We start from the raw sequence: 21,013 nt of genomic DNA, 5'->3' as shown, positions 1-21,013 counted from the left end.
GAATATATATTTATCAGGCTAAGATTGTGGTAAAAAAAAATGATGAATAATTATTTTTAGAGATTTAAAGAATTTTAAAGACTTTTGCATCCATTAGCTATAATACAATGATAGATAGTTTCATCTGTGGATCTGTCATCATTTGTGGGCAGTGTAATGTCAGAATTATTTCTTAAATATGCATGAGCATTACTTTAAACTGTGCTTCTTAAGTTTCTAGTCATAGTATAATATGTGAAGTATTCATTTAATATTAGTAGTTAATTTCAAGTTTTCATATAATCTCAAGTTTTGTCGCGAAACATTCAAAATATTTTTTGTTGTGCTTTGAATTTTCTTGTTTGTAAGTTAAAAAAAGTTGATGTTAATTTTTAAATCTTGAATTCTTTCGATTAATGTTACCATTATTTTAGTATTAGAATGAAGCTTTCAAAAAAAAAAAAAAGAACTTCTTAACTCATTCTATTTCTATTTAAGATTATATGAGGTTGCATATAATTATTGTTTAAGTAATTTTGTTGCTGCTGTCGATGGATTTATGATAAATTAGAAATGCCGTCATATGAAATTACTTTAATTACTCGATCATTGGCGAAGGTTAACTTTTCTTCTTTCATTTTGATACTAAAATTCTTTATTTTCATTATTTCAAAATTAGCTTCAAATTTGACAATAAATTGCATTTGTATTTTGATATTTTTATAGCCAGAATTATTTACTACAATACGTCGTGCTGCAAAAGTTTTACTTGATAATGGTGCTATTATTGAAAAATTGGAAAGTCTTGGACATCGTGATCTACCATTTAGGCGAGTGAGAAAGCAAACAACGGAACATATATATACATCAAAGTAAGTAATGTTATTATAAGTAAGATGAAAGTAATTATGATTGGAAAAATGTTTTAAATTTTCGTTTTGTATTTCAGCTACTTCTTAATTAAAGCATTCATGCCACGTGAAGTACGTGACACAACAAATACAATATTACGCAACGATCTCGACTTAGTCCACGTTTGTTACATGCACGAAAAGCCGAAAGAGCCAATTTATTGTAATCTAGCAGAACTTTTAAAACCTCCAGCAGAAAGGTAATCTAATTTGATTCCTTATCGAATTAAAAATTTAGATTCTGGCGATATCTTGCTATCTTCTTTGTAAAAAATAACACATTTATTTTACAAACAAAAGAATGAATATTAATTGTAAAAAAGATGATTAATGCGGTGTTAAATACTATTATATCAACATGTTTACATAAAAACGAATGAGAAAATAGTTTGAAAAACAATTAATAGTAGAAAAAAAAATGAAATTAACCCAATCAATTTTCTATTATATTCTTTTTTTCAGAGAATCGGTAAAAGCTCTGCGAGACAATCAAAAGTTAGGGCATTATACACGACAAATGATTTACAAGCGAACAGAAAAAGAATGGAAAGCTATTCCGAAATCTTATCCAATAGCAGAACCGGAAATTATTGGCAGACCTAAACCGCAAAAATATGAATAGCGTAAATAGATTTGAACAATGCATGAAAAAGATATACATTGTAAAATTAGTCTGTTGTTATTTCCTGATTTCCTTCAGCAGTCCAAATATCAGCAGTACTTTTTCCTTCAGACTTACTTGAAATGTATTCCGTTTTTTCCTGAATTTTATGTTATAATTTTTTGTAGTGTAACATTTCTTGTATTTTATATTTAGGTTTATTATTTCAAAAATCTAATAAAATATGATTAATTTTATTGATGTGAACAAGAATAATTTGCATGCTAGATGCTTTTAAAATTTCTAAACAAATTTAAATTTTGGACACCATCGTACTAGAGTGTCATTTAAAATCCGAACTGTAAAATATTAGAAAATAATTTAATTTAGCGATTATGAAAAATTTACCTTAGTTATTGTTTCATTGCTATTCTCCTCCATTCTTTTCATTATTTCCATTGCTTCATTTTGCATCCTCTCCAGTTTCTCGAGAGTTACAGATTTCAGTGGAATGAGTTTCGGTTTACAAAAAACTGGACTAAGTTCTTCCTCACAAAATAGAACAGCATTTCTAGCACTTAGCACTTCTTTTAGTTCATTGCTCATTGCTATTTAATTTCGTCTTGTTATTGTCCTTTAAGCCTTCTGAAATTTACCACATCTTACTGGAATTATTCTACTCCTAATCTTTTTTATTTTTTCTGTAAATCCCTAACTCTCATATATAACCTTTTTACAGAATATGTACAAAGTTTTGGGAAATAGTTATTGCATAATTTATTTGCTTAGAAAAAAGAAAAAACAGAAAAGAAAACGAAAGACTATCAGTTATAAGTATTGTAGAAATTTAACAAATCTCTCAAGCAAAACTAAAAAAAAAAAAATTATAACTTTTGCAGGCTTACACATTTGTCACATTATCGTTGCTATGGACAACAAATTCAACATCATTGCTTAACTGCTAAATTATGAATAAATCAATAAATTGATCAAAGATCCCATAAAATTATCACTTAGAAATAGATGGTTAATGGCAAGGGAAAAAACATAAATGAATTAAATTAGACAAAAATTCAACCTGATCAAATTATAAATTATATAAAACTATCATTTATTATCATAGTAGAAGCAAATTAAAAAAAAAAGTTCTCCTGGAATGATTTTTTTTTTCAATTTAATAATATTGATTGTAATTGTTATCACAAATAGTGCGATTTATCATGATAAAATGATATTTCTAATTCTACAAGAAAATAATTCAAAATCAATTTGTCGATTTTATCATTTCTAATCCTACAAGAAAATACTTAAAAACCTATTAAATGTATTAAAATTAATATTAAAGATTATTTAATCAAAATGATAGAATGATAACCATTTACAATAATATCAGTAATAGAATAATAGCAACAATTTTAATTCCAATTTTAGTATTATTATATGTTGTGGAAATTATTTTAATAATCACTAAATTGAATGATTTAAAATTCACAATCCAAATGATTAGAAAATTTTCAATCAATTATATTATAGTATTATTAACTTCAATCAGTCTTCCAGTTCATATAGTTATGGTTTTCATAAAAGTTATAATTATTTAATGGAAGTGATTATCGTTAAAATTTTCTAAAAATTTCAAAAGTTTACAATTTTACTAAAAATGTAAAATTATTTTATTCAAAAATACAATGCGTTAAAACTTATTTAAACTTCTTTTTATTACTTTTTCTTCTTGGTTTACATTAACATACTTATTAAAGAATGAATTAAATTTCAAGCTTTCAAACTTTCATTTTTTTTTTTTTTTTGTTTCTTTTTCATTTGAACATTTTTTTTATAAGATTTTGTTATAAAATTTGAACATACTATTAGTTTACATAAAGAAAAAAACAAAAAACAAAACAATATAAAGTTTAGTGAAAATTTTCTAACAATTATATCTAATAATTATGAACTGCTATCATTAAGATTTTAAATTTTTTTAAAAATTTATAATTACATTTAAATGGTGAACAAACATTTGATTTGAACAAATATTACAAATAATATTGATGGCTGCTATATTTAGTGGAATTTAAATTTTCTATCTTTTTTTTACAAATGTAACAATTTAATTTTCCAATTTAGGAATATCAATTATGTATCAATTACAAAATGTATCAATTACAGTTTTAAATTTGTATCAATTACAGTTTTTTGTATCAATTACAAAAAAATGTATCAATTACAGTTTTAAATTTAAATTCAAATACTGAAAAAGCTTCATCTACTATTTTATAGTTGCGATAGTACTTGGTGAAATTTGAGATAAGATGAAATTAGATATACTAATTTTAACAGTACACATATGTATCAATTATAAATTTCAAATATTCCGCAACCTTCAAATACTACTTTTGTAATCAATCACAATCCCAAACTTAAATTTAATATTTCTTCGCAAATTTCAAATATACTATTTCAATTGATTAAAATGTGTCTACTAAATATTATAACATCAATCTTATATACTGTTTAGGGTCAATTATTGAGATAGTTTTATGATTAATTGATAGCTTTTTTAACTTTTAATATGTTAATAAAGTGACTAAACTCTGTCTAATTTCATTCTTCAAAAATGTTTACATTTAATTCTGCTATAATTCAGAAATGACACATCATATCATATCTTTGTATTGTTCCATCAACTGAATTTATAACCAAAAAATAACTTTCATTTGAGAATGTCATAAAAGTTATAACATATGTAAGTGCATTTCTTCCTCCTTGATGCATGTAATGCTTTTTAGCACAGATTTAATTACAAAAGTCTCAATTTACGAATGAAAGTCAAAAATAATTTCCAACAAAATAAAGGAACAAAGATAAACAAATGAACAAAACGAGTTTTAAATTTAAATATCAAACAAAAATAAATTTATTAAAAAATATAACTTCATCAATTTCTTGAAATAATTCGATTCCTAAATTTTGAATTGTTTTACAATATATAAACATTAACAATTGAAAAAAAGTCAAATGTTGTGCTAAAAAAATTAGAATATCAAAGAAATATGCTAACAGTATTTGATAGTAAATCATACATTATGTGATACGATTTATGAATTTGAATAGAAAATTTCCACAAAAGTCCAACCCCATTTAATTCATATTTTTTGTGAAATAGAAATATTTAAAATATAGCCAGAAATAGTTAGCTTAGTGAAAGAAATACTTCTGCTGTATGAGACAATAAGAATTAAGAAAAACAATATAAACTAAAGCATTTGCAAACAATAAAAGATCAAAAATTTTACTAAACTTTAAAATTTGATTTTTTATTTTTAAAAGGAAAAAGAAACATTTTATAATACAGCATACATATACATATATATATTACAATCAAATCTAACTTTATGTCTATCGACTCATTACTTTTACAGGATATGAATTATTATTCATAAGAACAACCGGTGTAGATGATAATACATTTTATGACGTTTCATTATATTTAAATGTTTATAAAGATAGTAAATATAGCAGAAAGACAAAAACCTAATTTCAATCATTTATGGATGCATAGCTATTTCACATAAGTTAGTAATTTTTTAAAGATGTTGAAATATGAAACTCAGGTAAGATAAAAGACTTAAACAAGGGAAAGCCTAAGCATATATCATAAAATACTCCTGAAATCCTTAGCATCTTAAAAAGCTGAAACGCATAGTAACATCTAATTTTATTATCAATTCACCAAAACTACGTACCGATTTAAATTTGATCTGAACACCCAGCTTATTTGAAATTATCCACTTATATTTAAATTATATTCAAGTTTAAATGATTTGTCAATATATATATATATTTTGAAAAAAAAAGAGAAAAAAGAAAAACGTAGGAATATCTGTATACAGTTAACCCTTCATCTATGCAAATATAATTTAAAATTCACTAAAAATTTGAAGAATATAAAGAAAGCAAAATACACTACTTACTATACTTGTGAGTTTTTACGATATTATTCGATACCTAATTGTTATCAACTTCATCACTAACTTCATTTTCATTATAATTAACATTGCGTTGAACGGATCGTCTTAATCGAATCCGCGGATGGCTATCACCGTTTGCTCGTGTAGCTGTATGATTTCGATGTTCTTGCCGATTTCTTGTCACATATGTTCTTGCCACTGCTGAATTCTGCTCACTAACGGAGTACGGTGCAGAATTTGAGTCTTCTTTAAATTTTTTCAGTGTGGCTTGTCGACGTCGTTTCTTAGTAATTTCCACACTTTCCTGACTTCCACATGTTCGTTTTCGATAGCTGAAAATTTAATTTTAAATAAAGCAATAAAACTTTGACTACTGTTCAGTAGAATAGATTTATCTTCGAATTTATCACTTACATATTTGCATGAAATTAAAATGAAATTAAAAATTCCTAAAATTCATTAATTTACTCTTCTTCAACACAGAAAAAAAGAAAAAAAAAAAAAAAAACAGGGATGCACACTTTTTATTTTTTTTCGTATTATTTGTTCGCTTATTCCAACTACAATCGCTTAACTGATCATCATCCTCATCATCAACATCATCATCACCATCGTCATTACTATTATTATTTTTATTATCTATTTCAGCTGCATTTCTTGCATCGCATAAAATACGATCTTTTGCTGTATCTTCATCACTTTCATCTGTTACTGTCACTGCACCACTAAAATTACAATCCTGCTATCAGCAAAGATTATTTGAGTAACTGATATAAGTTGATGAAAACATTTTCATTATGCGCTGAATTACGAATGAAACAAAAAAGAAATAATCAGGACCATATACTACATAATAAATAGAATATCTTAAGAAAAAAAGAAATAATTATTGAGCAAAATATTAACAAGTTGTAACGTTTCTCTCTCTTTCTCGAGCTTCTTCTCAGATTTATCAGGCTATTTTTGTTTTGCAATCCCGATGGTCCTATAAAAAAAATACAACAAAATAAAGCATTTCCATGAATTAAGTCATTCAATCGGCATATTTTTTAATCATAAGAATGCATTTTACAATTCGCACATAAATGATATGTTCCATTTTTTGTTTATTCAGTGTTACGAAATAATAATTCTAATATTACAGTATTTTTTTATTCTAAATTTTAAAATGTATCTATGAATTAGGAAAATATTTCAAGAAAACATATAGTGGTAATAACTTTTCACGCATTTAATGAATATTTAATTAACTATTATTCATTTTTATGTTAATAGTTCGAAATGCTGGCTCCAGTATTTAAAAAGAAAACTGAAAATTTCAGCTCATTTCAACTTTCAAAAACTAACCTGGTTGATCTTCTGATTGTACAGTACTACTATTTGTCTGGTGATTCCTGTAAAATTGAATGATAAAATGTACAAAAATACTGGATAAGTTCCATAATAATGAAATAGAATTGAAAATAACAGTTATTTCTTTTTTTTTTTTCTTTGATAGTAGTACAACAGCTACCTTGTATGGTTACATTCGGTGGTATTTCTTCTCGCACGACCAGAATCCTGAAATAATTAGTTAATCAAAATGTTTATTTCCAAATGGAAAATGAAACCCACAAGTAGAAAGGTAAAAATGCAGTGACATAAGTCGAACATCATTATACTTTTAAAAACATTGCACCATGCTTTAAATTAAGTTTCGAAGCACAGCCTTTTTCCCATATTCACAATCACACCATCCGAAATAATAAAGCTGCCAAAATTCTGCCGCTACTACTTTATTAGAAGCAGAAAAAAAAAAAGTCTAACCTGATTATTAGACCAACCGAAAGATTCCAAATTTGCAGGACCTAAAAAAAAAAAAAGTTAACACGGAGTTTGCATTACATATTAGAAAATAAAAAAGTACGCAAAAAATTACAAATGTAAATAATAACCTTGATCATGTGTCATATATATTCCATTATTTAAATTTCGATAATACCCGCTTGGCATTCTTCCAGACCGCGCAGAACGATAAGATGTGGTTGCATTTGTTGGCACTCCATTTTTTTCATCTCCGTGTTGTTTTTCTTCATGACGGCTGAAATTCATGTCATTTTTTTTTTTTCGCGAAATCGAAGTAAAATTCAAAATTAAGAATATGAAAAAGTATTTAAAATTTAATGAATTATTTTCGAATTCTTCGAATGTAGTTTTTTTTTTTTTTTTTTATAAACAATATGCTCTTAAAAGATAAGACATTCTAAAAGAGTTTAATATAATGTTGAATATGATGGTGTATGGTGTACCTTCTTGTATTATAGATATGTGAATTCCTTGGCCGATTTCGTAAATGGTGACCTTCATTGTCATTTGTAGCTAATGGTATTTCTGACTGTCTCATACGTTGCCATTTTGCTACAACAGGTGCCATTTTGCTGTCAAATGATGCAGCACATGCTAAGCTATCACGAAAAACCTGAAGTAAACAAACTTGGACTGCTTAAGAACTGCGAGCAATTAATTGACCGCGGAATAAGTGATAACGTTGTGCTTAATTATACAATCATACCTTAGTAATATAATAAAAATAAGATTAAAACACACACATAAAAAAAAAAAAAAAACTAGAATAGAAAATAGTATGACAACGTAAAAAAAAATACCTGTCAGGAATAATTACTAATAATATTTCGAGTTGGAAATACTTCAACTGAAAAAATGAAATATGGCTAACAAAAAATTCTTACCGGTGACCGTTTATTATCAACAGCATTTCTACATGCTTGCATCAAAGTTTTCACTGCATTAACAACTTCCAATGGACTGTTATACGTTCGTGTGATAACTTTTTGCTTCACAGTTAACAAGTCATCATATGATGAAAACACATCCGCAAGCCACTGAACTAAGAAATTTCGTTGAAAAAAAGTGAAAAAAAAAAAAAAAAAACGATGGCTACTTCCAACATATCATTTGATAATTAAAGTTTCTTGGAACTGGTTTAATTACTGTCTTTGCAAAGCTTCACTTATTATTTTTAATTAGAAAGAATTTTGCAATACACTATATTTTCCTCACTAAATTCCTTATAATTTAGTGAATTCATTTAACAAAAATATGATCGTAAAAATTATAAAATTTTGTTCATTTCATTAATCAATTAGAGTGCACCAAGTATTGGATAAATTAAAACTAAGAGATCAAAATCACTTTGTTTCGCTCGAAAAACAATCTACAGATATCATCAAGATCACTAGATCAGAAAAGAGAGCAAAAAGAATAAGCTTTATCAACTATTATCCGTGTGAAAATTCCTATGCACCGTAGTGCAGATAATAATTACAATCTAATGGATACCGAACGATCGTGATAAACCAACTTAATTTTTGTGTATTTTGTGAAGCACATGAAACTAACCTCACCACCAGAACTGATAAAATGAGTTGAAGTTCGTTCCGACATCACTTCTTGTAGCACATCTACACATTCGATATACCATTCAGAAGGAAGATCAACAGAGGGATTCGGTGGCATAACATTACTACGCGATCGATGTTTTGCCTTCTTTGCAACAGTGGACGGTTCTTCCTTCATTTCTTCAACTGCAACTTTGGTGCACTGCTTCAAATTATTGTATTCTTTTAATTCAGTATCTTGTCCAGCTTTTAGAATACGAAACAGCTGCATCGCATCCGTATATTGAGCATCACTGAAATTGAATCTCTTTAAAAGCTGCACAAAAAACGATACTCAAGAAAGTAAGTGTTGAGGTACACTAAGCCTGATTTGACTTCATCCAAAATAAGTATTAGTAGTATAATAAAAAAAAACGTTTTTTTTTTTCTTTGCAAATATTCTAAATAAGAATGCAAACAACTATTTGCAATGAAGAAATTGGTTTATGAGAATTTCTATTCATTCATCAACCAACCCTGCCATTTAATACCATCTCCAGTATCAAAATTTTAAGTGTGTTTATTTTCATATGATAAAAAACAGAATCGAAAGAGTTATTTTTTTGCAAAATTTGATGGATAAAAATTTGGAATGTAATTTTTTACCATATTAAATAACCGAAAAAGTTACTTAAGATAACGGATGAGTGTTTCTACCACGACTCTTGAATTTCGAACAATTTCACTATTTGGCTGATTAAAAAGACGTGCATTTATTGCAATATAGCGAATATCCTGCTCTAAACTTGCCAATCTTCTGCAAATTTTAAAACATAAATCTATTGATCGGAATGACTATTTAATGCTGCATACATCACTATATCGTCACAACTCAAATACCACGAAGAGCTCCATAGAGATTTCAGAAACGCTTACGATATCAGTCCTAATATTAATAGTTGAAACTGTTTAATCTTAGTTAACCAAATAATCTTTTAACAGATATGTTAGTTCATATATCCACACAGAACTAAAGTTAAACAATTCAAATTGCTAAGCTATATATATATATGATCATCGATATCAGTTATATGACTGCGATTAATTACTGTAATCAGTGAACCTGTAAAATCTATTTTTGACCCGTTCAACAATCGTACTCAAATCAATCGGATAATCCACATCCCACAAATAATCCGGATATTCAATCAAATTGACAGGTGCTGCAAATGGTTTAATGTGAGGATCATCTTCCATGCTTCTCACAGCATCGATGAAACGTTTCGAGCATGCACTGATACCCTCCACTGCGCCCATCCAGTCTCTTTCATTGACTGGATATTGAGAAAATAGTACTTGATCTTCTTCGCTTGCAATGCCTTGAAATCATAAAATGAGGTATCTAATAGTAGTAGACGATAATAAACTGATAAAATAATAACATTGATCAATTCTTTACCTTTATGCTGCTCCCTCGCTGATTAAAGTAAACGGATATTCCAGTTTACTTAACAAAATTGAACTTTATTTTTATTTATGACATCTTCCCAATCCATGCTTCTCAATCACATTTCTGACTCAGTCTACAAATAATGAAGTTTTCAATTGTACCTGAACGTCGATTTGGTTGTTGAGGTTGCACATCCCACGGACTCATCTTTTCATCTTCTCCAGTATCCCATCTAACTGTAAGGCAGTACCAATTCGATCTGGAATTTCACAGAATATGCTTGCACATTCAATTCTATGTCAAAAAGATACTTTGGTTTAAATATCTGCTAAATTTCTCATCAGAAATTGTACCTGATAATTTTTGACAAACAATCGTAAAACGACAAACCTCGGGTAATTTTCTTCATCATGTACCTCTTTCTTATCAATGGTACCAGTCCACCAATGATTATCCAAAATAATTTCAATGCGTGTACCCGGTTGATAACGACGTGCCACTGATTCATCGTAAAGATGTCGTAATATAATAAAATCGGGCACATTTTCCATATCATGAAATCTATAATTCAACCCGATAAAGAGAAATGTAAACCTTTTAAAAGTAGCAAAATTTGCAGTTATTCAAACAGAATGAAATAATTTATAAAGACTCCGGTTCTTCTCTAGCCTCTCTACTTAAATATAAAAAGAAATTATTCATCATCGTACCTACATAAACGACGTAAGATTTAAAGTAAATATATTATTTGTTATTAAACATAATATTTTGAGATAAAAGATACAATTATATTTACTTCACTGAGAATATCAGTCCGGTTCGCACACCTGCCACATTTGTCTGTGCAAGCTTTACTGCTGTTAGCCTATATGGTTTTCTTAGGTATCTTATCTGAAATATATTGAAATTTCATACTAATTTCAAGAGAAGTAACAATGCTCTAAAGAAATTAAAGTATGATGAAATATATCTCTGAATACATTGAACAAATCAAGAAGATTCTCAAAAATTGTTAGCTAATGGTAATTAAGTAATCTCAATCATGCTGATACTCCCAATAAACGAATATACTAAATACATTTTGACGTCAACGTAATCGTGAATAATACTACACAAACTAAGTATATTTCAAATATATGAAAATTGCACAAAATCTTGAATCTAAATCGAATACGATGAAATATCCAACTTCCTCAACGATGCAAAATTCTTCGGCATTTAATTGAGCCAATGGTTTGAGCCTATGAGTAACGTGATATAAGTCTCTTGTTTCTACAGCATGCAAATAAAATTCGTGCCCTAAAAGAAATTACTTTTTTCATTCTTTTTAAACATGAATACATAAAGGAAAACTCTTCAGATGAAAAAAACTTTTACAATAATTTTTATTCTTAGCCTAGCTGAGAAGCAAAGGGAAGGAACCGTATCAAGTCATGTTTGAAACCTAATACTTTTCCATGTCAAGTACATTTATGCTATCATGGAATGTTGTGTTGCACTAAATTTCAAAGATACAAGCAGATATAAGATTGTTCAATGAGATAATTCTCATTTAAGTCTAATCGAACTGTATTCATTCCATATAAATCATCTGTCTTGATATTGATTAAAAATTAACAATTTGTCATCACATACATTGCTTGTATCTTGTACAAATTAACTAGCAAGAAAAACATGGAAAGGATTAGGCTGACCACGTAGAAGGTATGAATATAAAAAGGGACGTGAAAAGGACAATTGTAAAACAATGCACTCATATAGAATGATGGGAAGGATGCCAACTTCCTTGTGGATCGTTCAATTATCATTTTGAGGTGAAAATCATAAAACTTAAATTTATTCGATTGATTAGTAAACTTACCTTGTCTGAAATAAACCACCTCATCTCCAATTTGTGCTATGTATGGAAAGCGAAGTGGTTGTGTTAGACGCATCCATCGTGGAAAATCTGCATCAGCGTCGTAATTATCTAGAGAGACAGGTGATGCGTCTTGGTCAGAAGGTGAATGTGGAGTAGAAATACCCGACATGCTATCAACTGATGAACGTAAAGCTGCAACTGTAGAGGGCGAAGATCTGATATTTGATGGTCCCGGTTCGGTATCTATATAATTCAGTTGTGAAACTGAAGAGGATGGTTCACATTTTTTATCAATTGAATTATCATCAGCTGACGGAACATCTTCGGCATCATCTGAAATCAACCCTATAAAATGAAAAAAGTAACAAAAGAACAAATATCAAGATAGACAATAATCGAACTAGTACTAAATTTAAGTACAACTGCTTAGCAAAAAATGGTGTTATCAGGTTTATACATAGAGACCATACCTGATAATACAATTCGTCGACGTCTTCTTCGTGTTGTTCTAATGGGTGTAGTGTTTGGAGTAACGATACTCTCGTCATGCTCCGTTTCAACTCTTCTTCGACGTTGATTCTGCAAAAAAAGTAACTAATCAGAGCAAGAAAGCAGATTTCAAAATACGCTTCGAGAAAAAAGCCATTCAACTTTATGAACCATCTAGATTTAAATAAACTAGTCATCAAAGGTGATAGTCATTATGCTATTATCCATTTCATAAAGGTGGGATGTAATGTAACTCATAAAGAATTCCTTTTTCGTTCCACATATGTTCGACTAAGAAAAGCAAAACAAAAATACTTCAAAAGAAAGGTTTTTGTTTGGACTATCGTTCATAAGGCACTTACTTCAACGGCTTATCCATTACATAAAAACCCAAAACATTGAATTTGTGTTAAATTCGTTCAAAGGCACCAGAAAGCTCCATTTATTCTCTTCTCTTTGCATATTTCTTTACTAACATGTAGCACATTTGGCAAGTAACTTACAGTGTAAATTAAGCAAGATTAAACTTATAACTGCTTTCTATAGATATAACTCACAGCACTTCTCCGCGTATTAATGACGTAATCACTATCGCTGGAATTGTCAGAACTCGCAATATTCTCGCTTGAAATTTCGTCATCAGTTACTGAAGTAGAGATAAATGATGAATCAGCCGTGGATGCTTCCGTTACATCATCATCAGCTTCGGTTTCATCTACTAATTGTTGATTCCGAAGCCTCCGCTGTCGCTGTGGAAAACATTCTGACCAACGAACTCCTACAAAATTTCAATTTCTTTTCTTGCACAAGTAATATACAGCAATAATTACAGTTATTAACAAAAATGAGCATCGCTTCTTTGGATCGTATACATTTAATCTCGGAATCCAATTTTTTTGTTGCATCTGATAAGATAACTGATTATTTAACTTAAAATAATTTTATCAGATTAAACGAAATCTTAAAACTTACCCGCTCTCCTTCTTCGAGAAGCTGTATTAATCACATTAGTTTTCTGAAACAAAAACTTTGTTAATAGTTCCATATAAAAAGAACATCTCAAAATTCTTTCTCATCAAAAAAAAAAAAAAAAAGCCACTGTAGTAAAAAAACCAATTTACTCGTTCAATAACTGAAACAGCACGTGGTCGCGTTCGATTCATTTCATGTAACAATGTATCTTCTTCCTCCTCCCTTAATTCAGTCAGATACATATTTTTTATCTCAACTGCTGATTTCGGCAACATGCAAACCATTTGTCGTAATAACCATGGTGGATTTTGTGGAATCAAGCTATCATCCTGAAATATCACATTAGTTGACAAAGCATTAATACATAAAGTGTGCTTTATATTTATAATAAAAGAGAATAAAGGGAAAAAATGGACGAGTCATAGATGACTATTTCAGCTATATAAGTAAACAAGTCTTGCATAAAAGAAACAAATATGAAGTATTACTCGTAACAACAGGTCACGTCCAGGTACCAATGCTTGTATATCATCATCATAATCAACACCATCTGCATCAACCATTCTTGGAGGGCCCATAAGATGAGGTGCGATTTCTGTTTCTTCATCCACAAAATAATTATTCTCATCCAGTATAAGTGGCCTTAATTCATTCATTTAAAAAAAAAAACAACCATTTGATATCACATAAATTTAAATGCAATAAACTATTTTCATTTTCTTTCCCTTCATCCTCAAAAAAATTTACATGTAATCAGTGTGGAAAAATTGTTCTTTTGGAGTAGTTTTAGCCATTTGATTCGTTCCAATACCAAGGATAGACAGATGTCCATGCGAATCGACAGCTCCAACCAAAGTACCATCAGGTGAAATTGCAAAATCAAAAACAGCTCCATACCCAGATCCTTCGATGAGATTCTGATGTCGTTTAACCAAAGTACCCGTATAAACATTCCAAACCTATAAAAATCCAAACATAAAATTTTCTATAAAATTCTTTTTATGTATCATAAATTATCTGTGGAAGTTATTTCAAATTATAGTGAGCATTGCAATTTACAACACCCAAACTTTAAAACTTTTTCAAGTAAACAAATCACTCAAATAAATCATACCATCAAAAAGCCATCATGACCGCCACTTAAAATGTAATCCTCAAATATCGGATGTGAATGCAGCACATAAGCATCCTCTTTGTGTCCTACTAGTTGACGTAATTCACTGCCGGATAATGAAGACCACACCCGTAAGATGAAGTCGGAACCAGCAGTAACAATAAGATCATCTTTCAATGACCAACATAGCATTGTTACCTTATATGTGTTACGTGAATTTGAAACCTTTTCATCTCTAAAATATTTTTTAAATTATTTTACTGCCGGTGAGCCAGTTATCATTTTGAAAGTCATATTTTCGACGACTTAGCCTTTGTTCCATAAAACATGGTAACTTATACATTTTATGCATAGTAAAAAAATAACTTATATCTTCACCTGAGTTTAGGTTGCAAGACAAGTGGAATCCAATCATTAAATTCAAATTTCCATACTTTAGCAATACCATCTCGACTACCACTTGCAAAACGTAATCCTCTGTGTGCCCATACCAAACTATCAACACGATCCTGAAAATTATCCGTCGGATATATTTTATGCTCAAGAACAAAACCAAGATAGATATAAGAATATCCGCTGCACTTAAATCTCAGCAATTAATATTCAAAAATTTCAACCTTGAGAGCATCGTCCAAAAGTTTATTTATAACTTTAGCAAAATATGAAACCACTTTATATTTCTGTATCATTAAATTAAATAAAACTTCGGATGCAGAAAAAAGAAATGAACGTACTGTATGAGCTTCAATATCGCTAACTTTGATAATACTATCACGAGTGATCTTGTAAATCCTGAGATTATGATGTGTATCACCAAAAACTACTAAGCTACCACCAGGGCTATGACATGAGCTTACAATACGAGCACCTGATGATGTACGTTCATAGAAACGTGTCGGCACTGCTCTGAAAAAATAAAGAGCAAATCTTGAATCTTATATGGACAAAAGAAAAAAAAGAAAAACTAACACCTGAGACAACTTTTTTTTTGTTAGTTATCATGAATAATACTATAATTCATGTCACTCTGTTCTCTAACAGAATTAATAGTAACAAACATACTCAAATTCATGATCCAAAGAGCTATAGCGATAAAAATTTACAAGACAATCACCACCAGCTGAAACCAAATAACGAGTGGTACCATCGACGAACGGAAGGAAAGCAATTAGCGTAACCATTGCCGAATGACTGCGATAAAAAGCTAATGGTGCAGCTGTTTGCAAACACCAAACTCTGCAATTTTTAAAAATTTAGCCAATAATACTAAACAATGATGTGCCCAATATTTGGATCACTGAGATAGCCTTAAACTATTGAATGTTACTACGCTCATATAACAATAATATAACAGAAACTACAATTCGAATACCCGACAGACATTACAAAAGAAAGACCAGTACTTCTCTCCTATAACATTAGCCAGTAGTATCTGCTTACCACTTTTTCCTCTTTTACTTTCTATGGAAAATACGTTATGATTCTCATATTCTGAGAGAGAATGTTTTCGATTACAAACAATAGTACAAGTATTTAATGGATACAACAAATGATCATACCAATAATTAATGTGCTACAAAGTAACGAAGGGAATAATAATTGATAGTCTATAAAAGTAATTTTAGTCCAGAAATAGTGGTTAAAATCTTAAAATTTTCAATTATGTTCCCAATTTTCAAAATTATTTGTGTAAATCATATGTTCCGATTGGTACCTTCATCTTTTCAAAGTATTTGTTGCAGTTTGTCAGCACTTTCATTCTATACAATTTCTGCTCATGAAAACGTGGTCTGGAAAATACTTTTCAAGACAATAATCGTATTAATGTCAATGATCTCTCATATTACTTGCAAAAGGGATTTTTAAATTTTCTGCTGCAATAAATCCCTATCTACTGATCCCAAGTAGTTAACAAAAATCACAAATGATGATAACATAGTAATAAAATAGTGATAACAAAATATGGTGAGATGACGGAATCAGAAAAATGCGAATAATTTTAAGACTGGTTAAATTAAATACAAGACCAAGGGAAATAGTTATGGACAATAAAAGCATTCTTTTAGAGTTGGTATTAAATGGCGCATCTGACACATTTCTTTTTAATTAGAAAAATGTAGCACTATTACCAGTGTTACCATTTATTAATTTATTATTATTGCTACTATTATTATAACTATTATTATTATCATTGATATTATTATCAGTTATTGTTATTCTCATCGTCATCGTTACTATTATTGTTAAATTAAATGTTAGAAAATAATAATTATCATCACGGTCATTACTTCCACCACAAAAATCCTCATTTATGCTTATTATAATTACTGCACACCATCTGTTACCATATTCATTATTATAAAGATTATTTAAATGACATAATAGATTGACACGTTCAAAAAATACAAATTACCTAATTGTTTTATCCACGGAACCAGTACCTAACAACGTATTGTCCTCACAGACGGACATATCTGAAATTTCCGCTGAATGTCCTCGCAGCGTGAAACGTAACAAGCCCGTCCGTACATTCCACACTTTAACAAGATTGTCATCAGCACCCTGAAAAAAAAGGAAAAATGACACGACTCCAATCCTAACAAAAATTAAATTTCCTTTGTAACAATTTAAATCAATTAATTAGACTATCAGATAGTCACCTAATATTAACATAATTTACGCTTTTCTTGCTTGTGAGTCAAAAAAAAAATTCTAATTATTTTAAATCATGAGATTACGATGAAAAAACGTTATGACTCTTTATTTTGGTATTTCTGTTAAAGATGAAATTTTTGTAACACGATTATAGTTTAATGAATATATTTTTTGGTCTTTAGCAGTCTAGAATAATGAACTTCAAAACTGAAGAATTTAACTTCAATTGGATATCATCCAAATCAGCTTACAAATAAATCCAACAAGAATGTCAATTATAAAAAATATTACCGTAATGACATAAGAGCCTGATTTATCAAAAGCAACGCAAAAAACCGATGACAGATGGCCAAGAATGCGGTAATGTAATTCGAAATTATTCAGTGAACTCTGAAAAAATTTTTCTCTTCCATCGCATATATGCACGCTTAATTGTACTAGACGCAATTCTTAACAGATGTTTACAATATGTAAAAATTACAATATGCAAAAATAATATTTAATAATCTCTATACTATTCTGACCCTACAGGATCTTGATCTTTTCGTTTATTCGCCTATTCCTAAGATCCTGCAATCATTTCAGTTGCTAAATAATGAAATGTTAATGATATATTAATGGAAGTGAATTCTCCAATATTATAAAAGTTATCTTACTAATTTTTTATTTATGCTAATTCATTTTTATTTGGATGATTGCAATGTGGAAAAAGCCAAGTTAGCAAATAAATGAAACAATAAATGAAACTCTCTATATGTTTTCCTTGCATACAAAGATATGAAATCTTGCTCAATACTTCAAACTATTGCATTTGAACAGTAAATATCTATATAAAAAAAAAAATTGACACCTCTCACATAATCCATAACAGTTTCTTCATCGAAAATTTAAAGACCAGGATATAAAATTTCAGAAAAAATTTAAACGAAAAATCAGTAACTACAAATTATTACATACCTTATGCAAAAGATATTTCGGTGTTATTTGCCTACCCATTTCACGTGCCATCCGTGATCGTATTGGATTCAATTTTTTCAGCATACTGATATTCGAACGTCCTAAGGCAATCCGTAATGCTGGCTTCTTTATCAAGTCCCCTGAATCATGAAAGAAACTACTTTTCAATATCGAACTATCAGTTAACATGTAACAGTAATCGAGCAGAAAAAAAAAAGAAAACCTGATTTCCGATCTAAAGCATATGGTTTATTCATATATATTCTTAGAGGTAGATTTCGCAAAGGAATCGGAACTGCGACAGTGATCAGAGAACCAAGTCGTTCGATTAAAGAAACCAGTGAAACATTTAACGGTATAACGGATCTTTCCTTTAGGAAAAAAGAGAAAAACGATTAATTCTGGAAATGCAACTACGAAAAAAGAATAAACTCTGAAAGAAAAAACAATTTTATAATTTAAACTCTATTCTTCCACACAATTTAAGCTAATTTTCGCCTCATATTTCAACATTTTGATCTTATCGAATTGTTCAAATTATTCTAAATAACATTAAAAATCCAAAATAAACACTGATGTCACATGAATGAACTTACAAAATCGTCGAAAGAACGCTGATGAGCTTTGCCTTTATAATCATATCGCATAGGCAGTAACTGAAAAACAACAATATAAAACAAATGAAGTAAAAATAATAAAAACAATTCTGTGGTATTAATGGTCTTAAAAGAGAAAGAAAATAAGTGAAACAATCCAAAAAAAAAGAAAAAAGAAAAAAGATACGCTTCAGAAAATTACAATGACGAATAACACTGTTTGCCATTTGCTACCTTGGTTTTGTATAGAAAATCTTCTTTAACAGGAATTTGTTGTCACTGGTACTAGTCAACAACTTTTCAGGGTTCAGTGAAGTAGACAGAATGGTCAAGTCGGAAAGAACGAAATGAGCAATAGCTTCTATTTGCTGTCACTAAGGCGAGAAATATGTTCTCATAATTGAAAACAAGCTCACGAGTTTAGAGCAAGAAAGTTTTCGACAAAATTTAGGGTTGATGAGGATTTCAACTTGTACATTTAAATATTTTCATTGCGCAGATTACAGTAAGTTCTAACCGACAAAAATATCAACATTAAGGATTAAGACTGTCAAATATTTTGATTAGACATCAGTAAAAATAATGAAGAACCTGATTTTTTTCTATCTCATCCTTCAGCATCTTGGCTGCTTCCTTACAGGGGCCTTGAGAGAGATATCGTTGAATTGCCACAAGCAATTCTGAAATTTTATTAAAAGTATTAATATTCGATATGAAAAGCCTCATTATATAATTAAGTTTCCAACCTATTCTTTTTTAAAATTTTAGTAACTTTATGACCAAATATTACAATTTGAGTAACTGATAAAAATAGAAATATTAAAAAATACACCGTATTTTCCATAGTCCCAAGCCAGGGTTATTATTAAAATTGCACTAAAACTATTCTTGTGTGTTTCTGTGGTACAATACCACATTAGCATGAGCTTCTAAAGAAGACAATATCAGTGCTTCTAAAAATTTCAGATTTTATTCTATTCATAAACTATATATAAAATAAAAAATCGCAGAATTACGCAAATACCTTACCATTATGTGTTACGGCATCAAATTTTGACATTATGTCATGATTTCATCGCGAATCCTCACATACAGTAGAAAGCCTAAAAATTGATGGGCTTTAGAGCAAACTAATATTGCGCCAATTTTAAAACGACATAAATACCACGCTTACACAGAACTCAAAAAAAAAGACTGACACAGAATTACTTGATTTTTTCCTCCCCTACATAATTTAGATCAGAAATAAAATAATAAACCGAATTTCGTCAATTAATTCTAGATATCATTAATGCAGTATGAAATGGCTTTTTGCACCAAACATTTTGTAGTATCCTGAAACAATATAAAACAATGCAATTTAAGTGTGAGATGAGACTTAACATCTCACACTACATTCATACTAATAAATTATTAAACTAGTGTTTCACTTAGACATCCTCAAAAAAGGTCCCGTATTGTAATATTGCTATTTCAACATTTCACATAAAAGAAGGCTGTCCACAGGCATTATCAGTTTTGTTGTAACCGTACTTAAAAACGCAAAACAACTGTTACTGAACAGTTGAATCGTCAAGAGACGTCCGACGAATATCAATTGAAATTTTTCTTTTTTTCTTTTTTTGTTTCAAATTGACGTAGTGTAAATGCTTGTAAAAAAAGTTAGAAAGAAATGCAGAATTATCAAACGTTATGCTCAATATAATACCGATTATGACCTCAATAAGAAATAAAAAATCAAAAGCACAAAATATTCATTCAAAGCTGATTTCATTTTAAATAGTTAAGATAAACTTAAAAACCAATTAATTAAGAATGATAACTAAAGCAAAAAACAATCCAATATAACTAAACAAATATTTCATTTGTAGCAAAGCAATAAACCAACTGGCGCAATTTTATAAGCGGTGATCATTTATTTGTTCAAATACTTTTTCCTAAAACAAGTATGAACAAACAATCGAAATCCTGGAACATTCAGCAAAACTCCCACCTAATATCTCTTAGCAGGCACCAACATTAATGCTTTTTAATGATCCCAGAAAAAACCGGAAATTTCATAAGACCGCTGTTGCGACAC

The 21,013-nt window shown here is 29.3% G+C and overlaps 3 protein-coding genes across 4 annotated transcripts; 1 reads left to right on the top strand and 2 right to left on the bottom strand.

Moving 5' to 3' along the window:
- Positions 1–552: 552 nt before the first annotated feature.
- On the top strand, positions 553–1,512 carry Bma-mrps-6 (Uncharacterized protein; the record flags this gene model as incomplete). 2 transcript variants are annotated; one of them, XM_001897029.1, is made up of 4 exons in its annotated part: positions 553–597; positions 706–851; positions 929–1,090; positions 1,353–1,512. In XM_001897029.1, the coding sequence occupies 4 exons, from the start codon at positions 553–555 to the stop codon at positions 1,510–1,512; spliced, it is 513 nt and encodes a 170-aa protein (XP_001897064.1). The 2 variants fall into 2 exon arrangements, with proteins under 2 accessions (XP_001897064.1, XP_042936686.1); XM_043080752.1 differs by lacking the exons at positions 553–597; positions 706–851 and having other exon boundaries at positions 951–1,090.
- Positions 1,513–1,558: 46 nt separating this feature from the next.
- Bm4875 (Uncharacterized protein) lies at positions 1,559–2,097 on the bottom strand (the record flags this gene model as incomplete). Its single annotated transcript, XM_043080751.1, has 2 exons — positions 1,559–1,651; positions 1,900–2,097. 2 exons carry the CDS (start codon positions 2,095–2,097, stop codon positions 1,559–1,561), a joined length of 291 nt encoding a protein of 96 aa, XP_042936685.1.
- Positions 2,098–5,499: 3,402 nt separating this feature from the next.
- On the bottom strand, positions 5,500–19,993 carry Bm8890 (Bromodomain containing protein; the record flags this gene model as incomplete). Its single annotated transcript, XM_043080750.1, has 34 exons — positions 5,500–5,794; positions 5,984–6,187; positions 6,369–6,447; positions 6,810–6,856; positions 6,976–7,022; positions 7,269–7,309; positions 7,397–7,542; positions 7,751–7,920; positions 8,192–8,344; positions 8,862–9,153; positions 9,531–9,656; positions 9,963–10,218; positions 10,451–10,548; positions 10,680–10,850; positions 11,086–11,180; positions 11,479–11,588; positions 12,151–12,483; positions 12,621–12,729; positions 13,197–13,417; positions 13,612–13,654; positions 13,761–13,940; positions 14,100–14,253; positions 14,359–14,570; positions 14,726–14,960; positions 15,104–15,234; positions 15,460–15,631; positions 15,788–15,961; positions 17,139–17,287; positions 17,672–17,770; positions 18,338–18,477; positions 18,561–18,708; positions 18,934–18,993; positions 19,525–19,613; positions 19,963–19,993. 34 exons carry the CDS (start codon positions 19,991–19,993, stop codon positions 5,500–5,502), a joined length of 5,010 nt encoding a protein of 1,669 aa, XP_042936684.1.
- Between the last annotated feature and the right edge of the window lie 1,020 nt (positions 19,994–21,013).

This window comes from Brugia malayi (genome assembly GCF_000002995.4).
Source record: "Brugia malayi strain FR3 genome assembly, contig: Bm_v4_Chr3_scaffold_001, whole genome shotgun sequence".
Lineage (NCBI taxonomy): Eukaryota > Metazoa > Nematoda > Chromadorea > Rhabditida > Onchocercidae > Brugia > Brugia malayi.
Note: the sequence above shows the minus strand (reverse complement) of the source record. Positions and strands in the feature narration are given on the sequence as shown.